The sequence below is a fragment of the Peromyscus maniculatus genome, chromosome 7 (genome assembly GCF_049852395.1).
Source record: "Peromyscus maniculatus bairdii isolate BWxNUB_F1_BW_parent chromosome 7, HU_Pman_BW_mat_3.1, whole genome shotgun sequence".
NCBI lineage: Eukaryota > Metazoa > Chordata > Mammalia > Rodentia > Cricetidae > Peromyscus > Peromyscus maniculatus.
Window position 1 is genome coordinate 63,177,625 of NC_134858.1, and position 20,634 is coordinate 63,198,258.

Genomic DNA, 20,634 nt, shown 5'->3' on the forward strand with positions numbered 1-20,634 from the left:
CTGTGTTTCTGAAGGGTACCACTCTTTGAGAGTCTCATCAAAAGCTTTTATCAATAAATCCTTAGCCCTTGATCTCATAGGGTAACAACGGAGTCCAGGAATGGTTCCTGGACCAGCAGACTTTGGAGGCTAGGATGGGTGGGGTTTATGTGGGGTAGAGTGCTGGGGGGTCATTTCCCCACTTGTTCCTAAAACCTTCCATTCTAACTCCCAGGCAGGTTTAAGTAGTGCAAAATCTCAGGCAGAGAGCTCCCAGCTGCATAGTTTCATAGAGGAATGAATGTCCAAAGTCAGGGCCTCTGAGAGGCAGGTCTCAGAGTACCCAGGGGTCCAAAGCCACTTTGGTGAATGGGATCCAAGGGTAAAAAGAAGAGGCCAGGATAAAGAATCAGCCAGTGGCCAAGCCAGAAAACAATGCTGGGCAGGAAAAGGCTCCAAGGGAAAGTAGTCTGCACACTGGATTCAACAGTCAGCCAGTCGAGGGGACGCTGAGGATGCACATGGAGCAGGACTAGAGAGAGACAGGGAAGCCGAGGGGACAGAGTAGCTAGGGGAGGAGACAGCAGCAGCAGCAGCAGCAGCAGCTCAGCAGCAAATCCAGGAGAAATAACCAGCAGCCCTCACAGATTTGTGATTGTCTCTTAAAAAGATTTATTTTCTCTTCTTGCCTGAATGTACAAAGGCAAAAAGAGTACAGTTTGTATATATATATATTTATATATATATATATGTATATAAAAAAACAAGGAACTTGGTAATGTACACTTTACAGAAGGGAAGAATCAGGAAGACTGAAATTAAATCCAACAGAGCAACGCCAATGGAACAAAAGCTATGAACAGCAACACTGCCCCTCCAGCCCGGGCCTCCAGCTCGCCCCAACCTGCTCCCAATGGGAGGGCTGAGCACCAAGGCAAGCGGGTGGGCTGGGGCAGGAGGGGCTGGGGACGAGGCCTGGGAGGGCCATGGCAGGGAATCACTGGAAAGTTTCCTAGGATGCCCTAGTAATAAATGACAAAGGCCCAGAATTATGGGCCAGCTAGCTGCCCAGCTGAATCTTGAGGGGCGGGCATCAGAGTCCACAATGATAGGGTATATGGGGTAGTGAGTGACGAGGAGGCCTCAAACCTGTATCCAGTGCTCTAGCCCTTCTGCAGTCCCAACTCCCTTAAGCTAAGCCCCACCCCACCCTGGAGCCTGGAGAGGAGATGCATGAAATGGTTACTTTAGAGGGTACCCTCTTCCCTTCTCTGTTCTTTGACCTTGAGACGTGTGGACAGTGTAGGCCAAGTGGAGAGCACATGTACATGTACAAGACAGGGAAGAGCTGGAGGGAACTGGCACACCAGTGACGGAGCAGACAGGAATCCTAGGCAGCAGCTGTCCAGCTGTGGCTGCCCTCTTGGGGTGAGGCCCCTACTTGTAGCTTCTCCACATGGGTCTCAGAGATTACTGAACACCAAGGGCGTGGGCAGGGGTGGCTCAGTGAGAGGCTTGGCAGACTGGACCAGATCTTGTCTCTGACTAGGTGTCACAGGTAGTTCCCCCTGTGGAGTGTGGAGGTGGACAGCCAATCTCTCGGCACTAGTCAGGATCTCCACAGCTGCAGCTGTGTGACACCATTTCAGGGAGAGAAGACTGGACTCGGATAGGGACCAGGAGGAGCAGACTGAGAACACAGGGTCATTTTTCTACCGCCAATCTCACTGCAGGGCATGGCCTGTTCTTCAAGGGGCACTTGGATAGAGGGATCAAAGAGCTGACTTTTTTGGAGAAAGAGAGAAAGAGAGAGAGAGAGAGAGAGAGAGAGGAGAGAGAGAGGGGGGAGAGAGCTGTTCCCTTCTGCAGGACCTAAGGCTGTCTTGCAAATACAGCCTCTGTTATAAAATGAAGTAGAAAAGGCAGGAATGTAGGTCGTGCCTTCCCAATGAAAAAGAAAATTGCTCCAATGGTTCCTTTACAATATGTACAAAGCACATTGCAAGCCAGTGCCACAGATACATACAAAACACCAACAGTATTTAAGAAACAAACAGGAACAGATGGGCACCTGGCTCTATTCACTGGAGTTTTGGGGGAGGCATAATCAGGCTGAAAGCCAGTCACCCTCTTAGAATGGGTAATGGGTTAGGTAGGATGGTGTCTCCAATATCTACTTCCATGAATGAAAGGGGGTCGCTGCCCAAAGTACTGCTTCCTGGGGCAACATGGGCACAGGGGACGATGGTGACGAGGGAAGGGCTGCTTGGGGTCCGGCCAGCAGGTCGAAAACAAAAGTTTTTCCAAGTGCCCAGAACCCAGCTTGAACAAAAATAAGGACTTGGAAACGGGAAAGGTGTGTAGGTAGGAGATGCCAACAACCCAAGCCTGTCTGTACACAGGGAGGGCTCACAGGTCCTTGGGAACCACCTTTCCTTGGGCTTTGTGCTTACCAGCTCCCACCACCTCACTCTCCCAAAGAAGTCAGCCATCCTCAAAGTGTCATTTCTGACATTCTTGTGACAAGCTCCCTGTTAGCCCAGACTGGTATCTGTAGATCTTCCTCTCTCTTGCAGCCCAGAGGGTAAAGACAAGAGGGGAGGGGAACAAAGGGATGATACCCTGCAATAGCAGAGAGCTAAAAAGCATCCCACATTCTGGGAAGAAGTGACTCCAATAAAGCTAGGTCATCACTTTCCCAGCACACAACTTTGCAGCTCAGGAGAACAGAGATATGTCTGCACTCCAAAGCCTCATCCCACTGTGTCTACTCTGTGGCTTGGGTATATAATGCTTGAATATGCTATTTCCGGGTCTAAGGAGCAAATCACCCCCCTTGGCCAGTGGCCCCTAAAACAAAAATGTGTGTTACAAAAACACGCCTCATATTGGCACACAAGGAGTTACAGAGTGAACTGTATAAAATCATGTACCTTTAGACAGAGGAACTGGGCTGTACACATTTGTGACCCTAAATGAGAAAGATACTCAGAAGACTGAATGTCTCCAAGAACTGCTGGGTGTTCCTACAGCCTGCCTTCTGGTTCATGCTCTCAAGTGATGTGGCAGACTCCAAGGTTACCCATGCTGAGAAGTCTATTCTGCCTGAGTTGTAAGAGCCAAGCAGTAGAAGAGGTCAGTATGGGGATCCCCCCCGCCCCTGGAAAAGGCACCAAGGGGTTAAAAGAGAAAGGGCAAGGAGTTGGGAGATGAAAAGCGGCAGGAATTTTGGTGAGGAAGCAGGTTCAATTTCACAGACTCCATTTATGCTCCAGCTCCTCCCAGCATCCCCAGGGAACCCTGTGCTGGTGCTAGAACCCCTACCTTCTGCCTAACAGGAGCACGAGGCTCTGGGGGAGGGGTGGGGCAAACGCCTTACTCTCTCTCCCTTTACAGGTTAGGCTCTGAGCGGTCATCTGTGCTCATATTAGAGGAGGATGTCTCCATGCCTGAAGACCTTGTCTTCACAGTCACAGGGAAAACAGCCCCCAACTTCTTTCCTGAGATTCTAATTTCTCCACGTGCTGCCAGTTCCCAGGGCCCAAACCACTGAGGAGACAGGGGATCCTGATGGTGGTAATGGCAATGCAAGGGACATGGCCGCTGTGCTGTCTTCAGACCTTACCCCAGGCTTGGGGTCCCTCCCAGGCGGTGTAGGGTTCTGCTCTGGCGGTAGACTAGGGGCTGGGTTAACAGAGCAGGGACTTCTCTGGGATGAGGCTCTGTTCCCTCCGTTGCTCCTATGCCTTCATCTCCACAGACGCCACAACAGTCTTAACTGTGGCTGAGAGAATAAATATTTTTGCAAAGTACCAGTTCTTCAGCTCCTGAGGAAGAGGAAGGGTCACGTGGAGGTGAGATAGCCAAGGGTCTGCCTTCAGTCACGGTAGGAATGGCAAACAGGATGATCAGCACCGTGTAACTGATGGTAAAATGGCATCTCCAGCACCACCTCAAATGAGCCAGGCTGGCCCACGAAGCTGACTTCACCTGGGCACTTGGTGTTCTGCAAAGGAAAAATGACAGGTCAACAGGTAACTGTGGCCTGCTTGGTCTCACACCCACAAGATGGCGCTCTAAGACAACGAGCTGAGGCTGGTGAGATGGTGTGGTGAGCAAGGGTGCTTGCTGCCAAGCCCAAGCTGAGCTCCATCCTCCATCTAGGGGAAGAAACTCCCTGTAAGTTGTCCTCTGACCTCTGCACATATGCACCGCCGTCAACAATAAATAAAAAACAACCCCCCCCCCCAACACACACACACCAAGAACTGCAGGGAAAGCCAGCTGGGGCGGCCTCCTCCACAGGCCCTCAGATGTACACAGCTTCGGAAGAGGCTGGTGCCACAGGCTTGGCCTTTTCCAGACCACTGACCTCACACTGTTACCCCTCAGTTGGGCACCACAGGGATTCTGTGATCCAGGTAGCAGCTACTCCTGTTAATTTGTTACCCCAAATTAACAAAAGCTACTTACCATTCTCACCTCCTGGGGGGTGGGTAGAGTGAGGGAGTTGAGCCTTGCTGGCTGGCAACAATGGCTGTAGACGAAAGCCCTGGGCAAGCAGAGAACACATTTAATGTGGCACTCAGGAAATCGCCCTCCACACTCCACCAGTAGGCTGAATATAGGGATGAACTTCCCTTTAGGTTCCCCTAGCGCCACTCAATTTTTGGGGTGCTGACAGAAAACCAAACAACCCTGATACTTGGCCAGATCTAGTGGGCGAGGGTACAGCTTGGTTTTCAACTGCTGCTTTTCAGCAGTGGAAACACCCATTGTTCCTTACTCTGCTGAAGATGATGTTCCCAAGCTCCCAGGGAGGAAATACATGTCAGCCTACTGCAGGGACTCTGGAACTCAGGACAAAGTGGACGTTCCTTTGTGTTTTGTTTAAGACAGGGTCCATCTCACAACGCGAATGAGCGAGCATGCCTGTGTGTGTTGCACACGTGAGCGTGGAGGTCACAGGACACCTTGGGTGCCATTTCTCATGTGCTGTCCACCTTTTATTGAAGACAAGGTCTTTCACTGGCCTGGAACTTTGCCAAGTAGGCTAGGCTAGTGGGATCTGCCTGATTTTCCTCCCACCTAAGCACTGTAGTACAAGCACGCACCACCACATCTGTCTTTTTCCATGGGTTTTGAGGACTGAATTCAGGTCCCCACACTCACAAGGCAAATGCTTTACCAAGGCATCTCACGGCCCTCCTTGAATTGATTTTTATGCTCCTGCTTCAACATGCCAAGTGGTGGGAATCATCTCAAGTTACAGGTTTGAGGGGCCTTGCTACAGGCGCTACTAACTGAAAGGGAACGAAACTGGAGGTGACGAGGACGCGAGCCTTACCTGCGGCATAGGGTAGGTTGTACTGTGCTGGGAGCAAGGAGTAGCCCAAGTGGTGGTGGTGGTGGTGTGTGGACATCAGACGCTGGGAAGGGGAAGTGCGGGGCCGGTCGGCACTCCTGTCACCACCTCCTGCTCCCCCAACACTGCTACAGCTGCCACCACCCCCAACTACCCCACAGCCTCCCCGATCTCTCTCCTGAGAACTTTTATCACTTATCTGGAAAGGAAAGGAAACACATAAAGGTACTATAATGAGATATATACACACTAGTGATCTAACCAGGGCCCTACATTATGAGTCTTAAAAATGCAGGGTTTTTATAAATAAAGGGGGTGCTCCCATGGGGTCAATGTCAAGTCAGCCAAGCTGCACCGTGGTCAGAACCTGAACTTGCCCAATTCTCCCATGCTGTGGATCTTGATTTCTTGGTCTTTGGACAGGACCTGGGCTGCATGCCCCACTTACCGTGGGAGACTTGCTTTTGTAGTGACTGGCATGTTGCTGCAAGATGTCCAGGGCTTTGGACTCTGAGCTGGCTTTACAGCTCACACTGGGGCTGGCACGTGCCTTGTCAGCATCCTCGCCACCTGAGACCTTGCTGCCATAGGGGGAGAAAGAGTAGCTGGAAGGCAGATAGGAACCTAGGGAAAGAGAGATGGAGCAGTCAAAGAAAGGCTGGCAGAAGGAAGCGCTCTAGTGAGTGTGGGCGGGTGGCATCAGCTCTCTTAGGCATCATCTGAGACACCTTCAACCACAGCATCTCTGGGAGGACACTCCTGGCTTCGGAACAAGCTCGATAGGAAGAACAGGTGAAGGGATAAAGACTATGGCACTCAGTTTCCCACAGCTGACTTCTCAGATCTCCTATGGCTCCTGATGATGCTATCTCAGAGTCACATGATAAAGTTGAAAGATCAAAGGATTTAGTCAGACAGCCTTGGACTGAATAACCCTGAATAAAGTGACAAGCTTTTTGAGAATGAATGTATCAGTCACGCACGATGGCACACATCTGTAATCCCAACAGTGCCGTGGTTGGGGCAGAATTGTGAGTAAAATGTGAGCCTAGACAAGATCCTGCCCCCCAAAACAAAACAAGGTCCAGGTGATGGCTCAGTGGGTAAAAACACTTGCTGCTAGGCCTGATGACCTAAGTTTGACCCCACCACACAGGAGGGCAGGGGCAGGTACATCTATGTGAGGTTGAAGCCAGTCTGGTCCATACAGAGGGAGTTCTAAGCCAGCCAGGTTACACAGTGAGACTTTATTTTTCTTTATAATAAGAAAGGGTGGAACAGCACAGACCCTGAGCACAACAATTAATAAATGGGACCTCTCGAAACTGAGAAGCTTTTGCAGGGCGAAAGACACAGTCAACAAGACAAAAAGACAGCAAACAGAATGGGAAAAGATCTTCACCAACCCGACATCTGACAGAGGATTGATCTCCACAGTATATAAATAACTCAAGAAACTAGACATCAAAATACTGAACAGTCCAATTAAAAAATGGGCTAAAGAGCTAAACAGAGAATTCACAAAACAAGAACTACAAATGGCTGAAAGACATTTAAAGAAATGCTCAACATCCTTAATCATCAGAGAAATGCAAATCAAAACGACTCTGAGATACCACCTTACACCTGTCAGAATGGCTATGATCAAAAACACCAATGACAGTCAATGTTGGAGAGGATGTGGAGCAAAGGGAACACTCCTCCACTGTTGGTGGGAATGTAAACTTGTACAACCACTGTGGAAATCAGTATGGCGGTTTCTCAGAAAATTAGGAATCGAACTACCTCAAGACCCAGCCATCCCACTCTTGGGCATATACCCAAAGAATGCTGATTCATACCATAAAGATACATGCTCAGCTATGTTCATAGCAGCACTATTTGTAATAGCCAGAAACTGGAAACAACCTAGATGCCCGTCAACGGAAGAATGGATGAAAAAAATGTGGTACATATATACAATGGAGTACTACTCAGCAGAGAAAAACCATGAAAGCATGAAATTTGCAGGCAAATGGATGGAACTAGAAAAAATCATCCTGAGTGAGGTAACCCAAACCCAGAAAGACAAACGTGGTATGTACTCACTCATAAGTGGATTCTAGATATAAAATAACAATCAGACCACAACCCATAGAACCATGGAGGCTATATATATAGCATGGAGGTCCCTAGGACGACTGTGGCTTATAATAAATTTCGGTTTCATTCAATTATTGAAAAAAAATAGCCAAACGAATGAAAACACATGAACTATGAACCAAAGGCTGAGGGGCCCCCAGCTGGATCAGGCCCTCTGAATAGGTGAGACAGCTGATTGGCCTGATCTGTCTGGGAGGCAACTAGGCAGTGGGACCAAGTCCTGTGCTCATTGCATGAATTGGCTGTTTGAAACCTGGAGCTTATGCAGGGTCACTTGGCTCAGTCTGGGAGGAGGGGACTGGACCTGCCTGAACTGAGTCTACCAGGTTGATCGCAGTCCTCGGGGGAGGCTTTGCCCTGGAGGAGGTGGGAATGGGGAGTGGGCTGGGGGTTAGGGGAGGGGGTGGGAGGGGGGAGAACAGGGGAACCCGTGGCTGATATGTAGAACTGAATGGTATTGTAAAATAAAATAAAAGGGAAAAAAAGTATCACAACCAATAAAAATAAATAAATAAAATAAAATAAAATAAAAAAAGGGTGGTAGGCCAGTGTGGTGGTGCACGCCTTTAATTCCAGCAGTCTAGAGGCAGAGGCAGAGAGAACTCTTTGAGTTCAATACCAGCCGGGACTACAGAGTGAGTTCCAGGACAGCCAAGGCTACACAGAAAGACCCTATCTCGGGGAGAAAAAAAAAGACAAAAAAAGGGGTGGTGGTGGTAGTGGCGTTGGAGTGGTAGTTTAGTGGTTAAGAACACTTATTCTTCCAGAGGATCTGGGTTCAATTCTTAGGACCCACATTACACAGCCATATGTAACTCTAGCTCCAGGGGAGCTGATGTCCTCTTCTGGCCTCTGCAAACACTCTGCTTACATGCACGTATCACATACACACACACACACACACACACACATTCATACATCAACCTAAAAAAAAAAGATACCAATACAAAAAGGTATCATGAGCTCTAGGTATAATGCTTTACTCCCAGTACTTGGGAGGCAAAGGTAAGAGGATTGTTTCAAGGAGGCTAGCCTGCACTACACATTAATTCTAGTTCAGAGTACGCAGCCAACAAACAAGCAATGTGAACTTGAAGCACTGAGAAGGCCAAGGCAGGAAGATGAGTTCAAGGTCAGCCGGGGTTACATGGCCAGACTACGTCTCAAAACCAGTGAGGCTGGAGAGATGATTCAGTGGTTAAGAATACTTTCTGTTACTGTGAAGGACCCAGGTTGCATCTCTAACACCCACATGACAGCTCAGAGTGGTTTGTAACCCTAGTTCCTGGGGACGTAACACCTTTTCTGGCCTTCTTGGATACCAGGCATGCACGTGGCAGGCAAACATTCATACACATAAATAAAAAAAAATCTTAAAACAAGACCCACAGAGGGTTCACTCAGTAGGTAAAGGCACCTGCTACCAAGGCTGACAACCAAGTTTGGTCCCTGAAACCAACATGGTAGAAGCAAAGACTATGGACCTATAATTCTAGCACTGTGAAGAAGGTACCCAGGAGAATCCCTGGGGCTCACTGCAAGTCAGTCTAGCATAATCAGTGAGCTCCAAGTTCAGTGAGAGATCCTGTTTCAAAAAATAAGTTGGAGAGCAGCTGAAGAAGACAAGTGACATTGACCTCTGACCTTCACATATATGCATACATATGCACAAGAACATACACAAGCTGGGGGGTGGGGTGGCATATGCATGTAATTCCAGTACTTAGGAGTAGAAGAGGCAAGAAGAGAGGAGGAAAGTTGGAGGCTAGCCTACACCATATAGTTAATTATAGGCTAGCCAGGGCTACATAACAAGACCCTGTCTCAACTACAAAAATACCAGAGTAAGTAAAAAGGTGCATAAATCATTCAAGACAGTGCCTCAACCAATGGAACTCATTATTATTATTATTTCCCCCAGACAGGGTTTCTCTGTGTAGTTTTGGTGCCTGTTCTGGATCTTGCTCTGAAGACCAGGCTGGCCTCGAACTCACAGGGATCCACCTGGTTCTGCCTTCCAAGTGCTGGGATTAAAGGCGTGTATACCCGGCGGAACTCTTATTTTTATATAGATGGTAAGGTGTACCACAAGGGTGAGATGATCTCCTGTATCTGTTTGAAAAGCTTATTTGTATTTAGAATTTATCCTATAATAATGCCAGCAGAAAGTCAAGACTACATGCTCTAGGCGGCTGGGAGTTGTGAGTGCTCAGGCGGACCTAAATGAAAACGAATAGAAGCTGCAGATGGCAGGGCCGAGTAGGGCAGGTTGGAGTCTAGATGTCCAGACAGACAGAAGGCATCAATTCTCGTGTACTGCAGCTCAGTGAGTGGCTACAATCTCGGAAACCTATTACATATTTCATACAGCGCCAAAGAGGGGAAGACAAGGCTGCACACGGGGGATGCCATTACCTGGACTGATCTATCGGTGGACACTGAGTGTGTGTGCCAGAAGACTACATTATGGCCAGGCACGGTGGTACATGCTCCTCTTAATCCAGCACTCAGGAGGCAGAGGCAGGTGGAGCTCTCTGAGTTCGAGGCCAGCCTGTTCTACACAGTGAGTTCCAGGCCAGCCAGGGGTACAGAGTGAAATCCTGTCTCAGGAAAACAATAATAACAAGCTCCCTTCCCAACCTCAAACCAACCAACAAAACAACAACAACAAACCTGAAGCTCCCTTCCACCCCAGAGGAATCCTATCGGGCTCTAGTGAGGAGAGCTGAAGACAAACATTTTTTTCTAACAAGTTAAAAACATTAAACCTTGACCTACTGAGAACTCACTGTCAGCAGGGTAAGAACGAATTTTTCTCAAGCTGAGCCTACTGGACATCCCCCCAGCTGACTTCAAACTGCTCTCTGCTCTGCATCCCTGCCAGCTTTCTGATCTCCCAGCTGAGCAGAGCCTCCAAGATGAATGAATGCCTGCGTTGTTCTGGTTTGAATCGCATGTGTCACATGTATGGCTCCTGCTGTATGAAGCTGTGAGGTCCTTGAGCGGAGGGAACTAGTCGCTTCTATTTCTTTAGTATTCCCCACAGTGCCTTGCATACAGCACAAATCAGAGTGCATGTGGAAAGAAATTCCAGCAGAGAGAAGCTGGCTGTGGTGTACTGATAATCTAGAAAAGCTGGAGCATGGGAGAGGTGGTGTTTCCGACTGTAATTAGGGTCATTTAAGGTCAGAGTGGCAACTTCACAGCAGGTGCACATTGAAAATAAAAGGACTGTCATCCAAGCCAGTCTCACTGACACTTAGAACCAAAGCAACAAAGCCCTGGACTGGAAATCTGTTCATCTCCCTCCCCCGAGAGCAGCAGAGCCAGCACTCAGTACCATACCTGGGTAGTTCTGCATCATCACAGCAGGCATGCCCCGGTAGCTGGGGTGGTTGGGGTCATAGGACTGGCTGTAAGAGTAGCCGTGCATGTAGGGGATGTAGGACTGGTGCTGGGGGAGCGGGGAGGACACAGGCACATGGACACTTGGCCGGGGCTCCTTGCTCCCAAGGCGGGACTCCTCGGAGGCGGGTAGCTTGCACTCAGTACTTGTACTCTCTTTCCCATCTTCCTTGGGAAGCGAGTCCTTACTCCGACTCCTTTCCTCCTTTAATTTCCGGTCCCGCTCCTCTTTCCACCGATCATCCTCTGATTTGATGTCTGAGTACTTGGCAGGATACACATATGTCCACATCCGGGGCTCTGTCTCCTGCAAAAACCACAGAACAAGTGCTGAGTAGTGTTACACACACAAAAGATCCTTTTCAAACCCAAGGTCCCAGCAGAAACACCAGAACAGAATATTACAGCACCCAAGGCAGAGTGACAGCGTGGCTTCTACCAATTATGTTTGCAAAAAGACTGTTAGTTCCAACACTGGGGAGGCAGAGGCAGAGAGATCGTTCAGAGTTCGAGCAGCCTAGTTTACAGAGAGTTCTAAGCCAGTAAGGAATACACAGTGAGACCCTGTCACTTCAAAACAAAGCAAAACACTTTCTCAAGCCTAAGGAGACAAGCTATGGGGAAGAAAAGGCACAGCCGTCAGTGGGTGCTCTTTACGTAAGACTTCTGGGGCAATGACTCCAGGAATAAGACAAGTTTTGTTTTGCAAAGTTACCACTGCCACTCTTGTCAGGAAGGGTAGAACTAATAGCAAGAGTAAAGGGAAGACATTATTCTAAATCTCCTGAGTTAAAATCTGCAACAGGTTTGGCTGTCTGCAGAGACCAGAAGAGAGCATTAGATTCCCAGGAGCTGGAGTTACAGGAGCTTCTAAGCCATCTGATGTGGGTATTAGGAAGCGAAGTTGGGTCCTCTGGAAGAACAGCAAGTACTCTTAACCACTGAGCCATCTCTGCAGCCCCATTAGTTTTAATTTTTAAATATTACTTATTTATTTAGAGAACAGGATCCTGTTATGTAGCGCAGGCTGGCTTTCAACTTACTATGCAGCTCAGTGTGGCTAAAAACTCATGACAATCTGCCTTTAGCCTTCCAAGTACTAAGATTACAGGCATGTGCAGCCTAGCTGACACCATAGAATCCTTTGTAAAGACATCTGTTAGCTGAATACTGTATGCTTTCATCCCAAAGGAACTATACAGTGGAACATTGGGCTAGGAGTCAGGATGCCTAGGGTCTTGTCCTGGCTCTGCTTCTGAAGGCTCAACCAACTCTAGACAAAACAAACTGTCTCATTAGTCCTTCTTTCCCATTTAAGGGGAAAATACCCTTTAAACATTAAAATGTACAGAATTCCTAAAATTATACAACTCTCCTGCTAATCTAATTCTATGGAACCCTTACACAAGACAGTGCTGATCTGTGGGGCCCAGAAAGTTTACTAGTGTTTCTACTTCCTGACACACAACAGTTACCTGTCGGTACCAGAGTATTGGATCCACCTCTGCCTGTCGGCCACACTCAGTGCCTGTCTTAGCCTCAGAGGCCTCCTTGCCTAGGTGGCTGGCCTCACCCAGCTTCCCTTTAAGGCCTTCAGGGGCCTGGCCAGGGAGTTTTGATGAGTCATCTAATTTGGGAATGATGACGGACTTGGCAGGATCAGCTCCCGGCTCCTTGGCTTTGCCTGGCCCTGACTTCACCAAGTCTGTCAAGCTGGGAGCCTTGGTGAGAGTTGGCGGAATTGACGGCTTCTGCTTCCACTCTTCCTTGAGTGACGCCTCCCGCTCTTTGAGGCCCATCTCCGCCTTCTTGTCCAGTCCCCGCTGCTGCTGCTCCAGGCTCTGCCGTTTCTGCTGCTCTTCGTACTGCTGCCGGTAGGCTGTGTTGGTGCTCAAGAGGTGGCTGTGGTAACTCTGGTCGCTGTAGCCGTATGGAGGCACGTAGGCATACTGGTTGTAGTACAGGGACTGCATGTACATGTTGGGCCGCTGCTGGATGACAGAGGGTTGCTGACTGGAACTGCTCAGGTCAGGTTTCTTTTCCTCACAGACATCATTCTTCACTTTCCCTTCGATGCTCTCCGGCTCCTCATCCTTCTTTGTCTTGAGGGCCTGGCCCTCCATTCCCGACTGGCTGCTTGAGTTGAGAGCCCCCGGGCTGGACTGCGCATAACCTGGAGAGTAGTAACTTTCAAAGCCTTGATAATAAGGTGAGTCTTTGCTCTGTGGCTGAGGGGGGAAAAGTGTTTTCTTAGCCCCTTCTTTAACCAGCTGCTCAGGGTCCTTGGACTTGACAGTGTCCACCTTGCCCTCCCCATCCTCCCCAGCATCCGAGATGTCAGAGTAGGCAGGACTATTGGTTTTGACTGAACTGGCTTCAGCACCGTTCTGGGTCACTACATGTAGGGGAGTTAGGGGCTGGGTTGGGGTAGTACTATCTAGGCGGCTGCTGCCTCCAATTGAAGGGCTGGGGGCATTGTCTGTAAAACTGTAAATCTTATCAGCTTCAGCCTTGATACTCGCTAACCGGCTTTGGTGGGAGTCTGAGGAGCCATTGAGAAGCCCCTCCATTTTTATTCCATCCCCTGATGATTCTCTGAACGGGCTTTTACCTTCTTCTGCTCGGCACACCTTCCCAGGGGTCAGAGGACTTTCAAGTTCCTTTGATGATTCCTTCTTTTTTTTGTCTTTCTTTTTCTTGTCCTTGGCAGGGGTCAAGGCAGGGTTGACTGTGAAAGGCTCCCCCATCACAGTGGGCTTGGGCTGAATGGGCTTGAGCTGGGGGCTGTTGGGCATGGCTTGGACCACTGTGGTGGTCAAGCCTGAGGAGGAGCCAGGGCTTGCTGCTGTGAAGGTGGCCGTCTGGAAAGTGTAGATCTGCTGTGGGGGTATGGCAGGGGCAATGGGCCGGGCTGACTTTAAGCTCTTGGATGGCATCTTCTCAGGTTTCAAACTGGAGGGCTTTTTACATTTTTCTTTTTCCACACACTTCCTGTCCAGAGAGTCGAAGGCATCGTTGCTTGTTTCATCCATCACTGAGGGTCCATCATCAGAACCATCATTGGATAAGGCCCCAAGGTCTGTGTCTCCCTCCCCACTCAGTTTTTTCTTACAGAGGCCTTTTGTGCTGAACTTGCTCGGAGGGGAAGGGCTATGAGGCTCAACCAGCCGAACTTTGGGGGTAGCTGAGCGGGCAGGGGACAAGGATCCTTTCTGTGAGACAGACGCACCGTTGCAGCCGCTGAGGTCCGCATGGAGGGCGGGCTCTTCTCCATACTCACTGTCTCCATCAGCTTCCGGTTTGCTGTCATCGTCCGTGTGGGCATGAGCTTGGTGATATTTAAGTCCATTAATGTGCTTGTACTTTTTGTTGCAGTTTGGGTGGGGACAGTCAATCAGGACTGGGGAGGGACAATTTCTGTCCACAACATTGGGTTCCACCTTGGTCCCAGGGAGTGGCCCGGTGGCTGAGCCCATGGAATTTGTGCGGACACGTTTGCTTCCTTTGGAGTCCTCGGAGCTAGAATTCAGTTCCATATCTGAAAGAGGCTTGTTTTTCCGCTTATTAGCTGAGGAAGGGCTGGCCTTGACATCCTCCGAGGTGCTGCTAGCTGGGGGACGATGCTCTGAGGAGTTCTGGCTGCCCCGGCGGCCTTTGCTGTTGGCTCCTGCCCGGGTTTTGCTGTTGTTGCTGGTCCCTTTGCTGTCGGAGGCTGCGGCTGTCTCATTGACAGGCGTGTTGCTGTTGGGACGCATGCGCTTGCCTCGTCCTCGACCGTTACGCATTTCCAAGTCACTGGTGGGGGAGTCACAGAACCTTGGCAAAGGACAAACAGGACAGGATATTAATAAGGGGAAACATCTTTGTTTTAATGAGCCAGGCCTCACGGCAAGAGTCACTCACTACACTCAGCCTTGCTTTCTTGAAGTCCAGGCTGGTATGGAACTCAATAAGGAGTCAAAGCTGCCCTCCATTTTACAGAATACTTACAGCCATTCTCTTGACTTCCTAGGATGTCATTTGCATACTACTCCTGGATCATTCCACCATATTTTAGGCTTCTCAAGCCCTAGCACACTGAGTAATAACATTAGGTATTGAAGAGACATTGAAATATTAGTGATTTTTATTGTATTTCTATTTATTTATTTACTTTTATTTTTATTTTTTTGGTTTTTGAGACAGGGTTTCTCCATGCACTTTTGGTGCCTGTCCTGGAGCTCACTCTGTAGACCAGGCTGGCCTCGAACTCACAGAGATCTGCCTGTCTCTGCCTCCCCAAGTGCTGGGATTAAAGGTGTGCGCCACCGCCACCAGGCCTCTATCTTTATTTTTGTTATGCTTTTGAGAGTGAATCCCTAGGCCTCATACAATATCCCAGCCCCCAAATGTTGATCTTATCACACACATTTTGGAAACAAGGTATGTAACCTAAGTTAACCTCAAACTCCCTGTGTACCTGAAACTGGCTTTGAACTCCTGATCTTCTGTATCCACCAAGGGCTGGAATTACAGGTACATAGCACTATGGCTGGCTGGAAATGTTAATTTAAAAATCAAACTGGGGGCTGGAGAGATGGCTCAGTGGTTAAGAGCATTGGCTGGTCTTCCAGAGGTCCTGAGTTCAAGTTCCAACAACCACAAGGTGGTGGCTCACCATGTAATCTCATCTGTAATGAGATCTGGTGTCCTCTTCTGGCCTGCAGACATACATGCAGGCAGAACACTATATACATAATAAATAAATTTTGAAAAAACAAATAAAAAAAAATAAAAATCAAACTACAACTTGAAAATAAGGCCAGGCATAGTAACTCAGACAAGCACCTGTAATCCCAGCATCTAGAAGGCTGGGTTTGAGGCAGCCTGGCCTATACAGTGAGTTCAAAGACCGGGTAACAGAATGAACCCTTGTCCCCAAGAGGAAGGAAGGCAAGGAGGGAGGGAGGGAAGAAAAGTGGATATAACCCGTGTGCTGGCTCAAGCTAGTGAGGAGCCTGGAGTTGGATGAGGCTCAAGAGGCTTGAGTTTGAGGCCAAATGGGCCAACTCTAATAAGATAAAGTAACGACTCATTAATTATGTGGAGGGATCAGACTAACATAAATTACATATCTGTATGTGCTCACCTTGGGGGTGCCCAATCATGCCTTGTGCAGTCAAGAAGTGTACCTACGTATGTCTTGTTCCTCCATGTCACATTTACCACCAACATCCCTGGAAAAAAAAAAAAAAAAAGAAAGAAAGTAGTATGGATGAGATGAATTTTTTTTTTTTTTTTTTAGTTTTGTTAGACAGGGTTTCTCTGCATAGTTTTGCACCTTTCCTGGAGCTCACTTGGTAGCCCAGGCTGGCCTCGAACTCACAGAGATCCGCCTGGCTCTGCCTCCCGAGTGCTGGGATTAAAGGAGTGCGCCACCAACGCCCGGCTGGATGAGACGAATTTGCTGGCCACTGCAAAGAATATTCTTTTTTGTTTTTTTGAGACAGGGTTTCTCTGTACAGGGTTTCTCTGTGTAGTTTTGGTGCCTTTCCTGAATCTTGCTCTGTAGACCCAGGCTGGCATCGAACTCACAGAGATCCGCCTGCCTCTGCCTCCCGAGTGTGGGATTAAAGGCGTGCGCCACCACTGCCCGGCTACAAAGAAGATTCTTCATGAGCAGCTCTCTGACTTCTATGAAAGTTCAGTGGTGCTTCAGTAGCAGACCAGTCCCATGGGAACTGCCTACTGATGGACAGTAGTTCAGAGATTTCCTAGCCTGGTCAAGACATTTTTTATTTTTATGAACAGTCTCATGGATCTCAGGCTATCCTTGAATTTGCTATATAACTGAGGATGACCTTGAGCTTCTGAGCGTCCTTCCACTACCTCTGACTGTTGGGATTACAGGAAGGAAGGTCCCCACACACCCAGATTTATGTCGTGCTCAGAACTGAACTCATGGCTTTGTTCATACTGGACAAGCATTCTACTGACTGAGCTACACCCTCTGCCCTCCCTTGTTTTTGTTAAGACAGTGTCTTGCTATATAATCCAGGCTAGCCTCAAACACTCTCTAGCCAAGGATAGCTTTGAACTCTTGATCCTTCTGCCCCTTCTTACTGAGTGCTGGTTCTTAGTTATGTATGTGCCACCATGCCTTACTTAATGTATTTACTTTAACTAAGTTCAAGTATTTCAGTGTATGATTTAACCAGAATTTACACATTTTTGGGGGGTATACAGCTTAGGTTGTTTTGTACATTTTTACTTTGGTACATTTAAAAAAAAAAAAAAAAAGGCACACGCCTTTAATCCCAGCACTTGGGAGGCAGAGCCAGGCGGATCTCTGTGAGTTCGAGGCCAGCCCGGTCTATAGAGTGAGATCCAGGACAGGCACCAAAGCTACATAGAGAAACCCTGTCTCAAAACAAAAACAAAAACAACCACCCCCCAAAGAAAAACAAACAAAGGCTAATTTTTATCATGTTTTAATTATGTGTCTATGAGTGTGTCTGTACACGTGACTGCAAGTGCCTGATGAAGCCATGGGTGTTCGGAACTGAACGTGGGTCCTCTAGAAGAGCAGTACGTTCTTCCTCTTAACCACTGTGCTTTCTCTCCAGCCTCACTCTTAAATGATGTCACAATAAATATCTTGACATGTTGTTCATTTTATTAAAGATGAATTGGAGGACAGGGATGTGGCTCACTTGGCAGCGTGCTTGTCTAGCACACACAAAACCCTAGCTCAATCTCTAACACCATATAAAGCTGGGTGCTGGAGCAGAAACCTATAACCAAAGCACTTGGAAGATGGTTTTAGGAGCAATTTCACTTCAAAGTCATCCTCAGGTACACAGCTAGCGCAAGGATAGCCTAGGACACACGGACCCCCCCCTTCTCCATCCCATCCCCCACAAAAGGGGAAAGGGGCTTTTGAACACGTGACATAACAATATTCCTAAATTCAAAGAGCATTAAAAATCCAAAACACTGAAATTTGAGCATGGTAGTGCACACCATGGTGGTGACACTTGTGGGGTGGAGGCAGGATGATCGGGGAGTTCAAGGCCAGCCTTGTCTACAGAGTGAGTTCCAGGACAGCCAGGACTGTTACACAGAGAAACTATCTTGAAAAAAACAAAAATAGACAGAGAACAAGAGAGGGAGCACGTGTGCCCAAGTGAGCTAGGGATGTAGCTTCCCTGGCACAAACATCCTTGGATATGATTCCTAGTTCTTCCAAAGGGAAAATGGAGAGAGAGAGAGAGAGAGAGAGAGAGAGAGAGAGAGAGAGAGAGAGAGAGAGAGAGAGAGAGAGAGAGAGAGAGAGAGAGACACTGAGACTCTCCATGTGCTGTCTGGAAAGATTATATACAGGAAAGACAGTAGTAGTAGTGTGTGGAACAGTGCGGTGTATGGCATCATTTAAGGAAGAGTATACACTTTTCACTGTAGATTTATTTGGAGAGAGAGGGTACACATGGTGTACATGGAGAGGACTGAGGACAATTTGCAGCAATCAGTTCTCTCATTCTATCATGTAGGTCCTGTAGATTGAACACAGGTCACCAGGCTTGGGGGCAGGCATCTTTACCCACTGTGAAATCCTGCAGGAAAATCCTTGAATGTTTCTAGGTAAGGAACTTGAAGGTTAATGAACAATGACAGGAGGGATACTTCATTAAAAAGAAACAAAAACATTCATTTATTTGTGTGCGTCTGCATATGCTAGAGTGTGCATTTGGAGGTCACAGAATAAGTCAAGGGAGCTAGTTCTCTTTCCACTACTAGTTCTAGGGATCAAACCCAGGCTGGCCATGAATTCCCAATCGTCTTACCCCTGACTTCTGAGTCCTGGAATTATACTATTTCCTCCCATAGACAATTAGGTTGTTCCATTCTTCTCTTATTACAAATAAACAGCAAAATATACCTTTGAATAAATGATTTAGCTTTGTTTAACAAAAATATGTCTGTAAGATAAATATAAGTAAAATTGCTAATCACAGGGCGTGCTTATTGGGAGTTTAAAAAAATACTGGCAAATTGCTTCAGAGAGAATGTGCTCATTTACATACCCCTCAGTGCTACATGGCATGTGCGATGTGACACTTGGAGCTGGGGGCCAAACTCAGGTCCTCTGCAAGCGCAGCACTTGCTCTTAACAGCTGAGTCCCACTAGCCTCTTTCTTAATTGTAACTTTTAATATCCCAGAGTAAAGTCTCCTAACATGAATCAGTTCTTTCCTCGGCGGGTCAGTAACTGGTGGTGGCAGTTAATGATATGTAGAAATTATTTACTTTTGCATTGTTATGTGTATTAACTTTTTATGGTTTCTGAGTTAACTGTTTGTTTTTGAGACAAACTCATACTTGTTTATTATGTAGCCAAGAAGTAAAGGGTAACCTTGAATTTATCCTCCTGTCTCTGTCTCCAAGTGCAGACATGTGCCACTACAATCTAATGTTGGAGATCAGATAAATAAAAATGTAATTTAAAAAAAAGGAGAAAGCAAGCTTGCTGTGGTAGTGCATGCCTTTAATCTCAGCACTTGAGAGGCAGAGACTGGAGGAGTTCTGTGAGTTCTAGGACGGCCAGGGCTATGTAGAGAGACCTCCCCCCGCCCCCACTCCCACCAAAGCAGCAGCAGCAGCAGCAGCAGCAGCAGTTTGGGCTGCTGACAAGATGGCTCAGTGAGTAAAGGCACTTGCTGTCAAGCCTGAGAATCTGAGCTCATGCCCCGGGACCCACATGGTGGAAGGAGAAAAGCCAACTCGTTCAAATAGTGCTCTGACTTCCACGTGTGCTGCGGCACATGCATGCACACAGTAATAAATACAGTAAGGGGAAAAAGGTCAAGGCCACTCTCCACTGGAGGAGACACTGCCTACAGCAAAACAACAGAAAGGAAATCAGAATCAAAGTCCAAAGAGAGCAAATAATTTCCCCGAACAAGAAAGGTCTCTCTGTAGACCAGGCTGGCCTCAAACTAATAGGGATGGTTAGTTCTGTCTCTGTCTCCCGAGTGCTGGATTATAGGCATGCACCACCACCACCCAGCCAGAAAGGGTAAATAATTTAGTGAAAGTCACTAGCAGAAGTCACATCTTTTGGATTCTAGGCAAGACACAGCTATCTCTAATGGATTCTTATTTTTCTCACACTATTTTCTTAGACTACCCATTTACCTCTCCTCTTACCTATGATAAATGACATTTAAGTCTGCAGGGGGTAGATATCCTAAGAGAAGGAAGGATAGGACTTCCATCCTTTTCCAAGACCCTGGCTTCTTATGAAAATAGACCACTTTCTAAGAAAGTAAGTGAGCTAAATTTTCTGTACTAGCAGCGTGAGTCAGTTGGATGTCTCCCCTTAGTGCTAGGCTGCTCTGCTTAGTTCAAACAAGAACAGTGCCTGGCATGGTGGCGCACACCTTTAGTCCCGGCAGAGGCAGAGGCAGGCAGATCTCTGAGTTCCAGGACATCCACGGCTATATAGGGAGACCCTGTCTCCCCCACTTCCAAACAAAACAAAAACAAGCCAACCACCACCACCACCACCACCACCACCACCACCACCACCACCACCACCACCACCAAAACAGGTCAGAGACAGGGGACACACTTATAGAGGTGGATGAGCACAGCTGCACCGAGAACAGACACAGTAGATGGACGCTGTTTCTATTCTTCAAACAGCTGGGTGGAACACGTTTACAAACATGACTTCTTCCTCTGTTATACTCGGCAAACTTAGC

The 20,634-nt window shown here is 47.9% G+C and overlaps 1 protein-coding gene across 5 annotated transcripts in view; it reads right to left on the reverse strand.

Annotated features, from left to right (window-relative positions):
* Positions 1-3,228: 3,228 nt before the first annotated feature.
* Znf609 (zinc finger protein 609) overlaps positions 3,229-20,634 on the reverse strand; it is a 147,490-nt gene continuing 130,084 nt past the window's right edge. For 3 of the 5 annotated variants that reach the window (XM_076576529.1, XM_042281148.2, XM_015998012.3), the window contains exons 4-10: positions 16,020-16,107; positions 12,367-14,707; positions 10,832-11,198; positions 5,793-5,968; positions 5,327-5,543; positions 4,453-4,531; positions 3,229-3,985 (exon numbers count right to left, since the gene is read on the reverse strand). In XM_076576529.1, the coding sequence (XP_076432644.1) occupies positions 4,458-4,531; positions 5,327-5,543; positions 5,793-5,968; positions 10,832-11,198; positions 12,367-14,707; positions 16,020-16,107 (3,263 nt within the window). In that variant the 3' untranslated portion in view covers positions 3,229-3,985; positions 4,453-4,457. The remainder of the gene's footprint in view (positions 3,986-4,452; positions 4,532-5,326; positions 5,544-5,792; positions 5,969-10,831; positions 11,199-12,366; positions 14,708-16,019; positions 16,108-20,634) is intronic. The other 2 variants (XM_076576530.1, XM_076576531.1) reach the window with 2 other exon arrangements.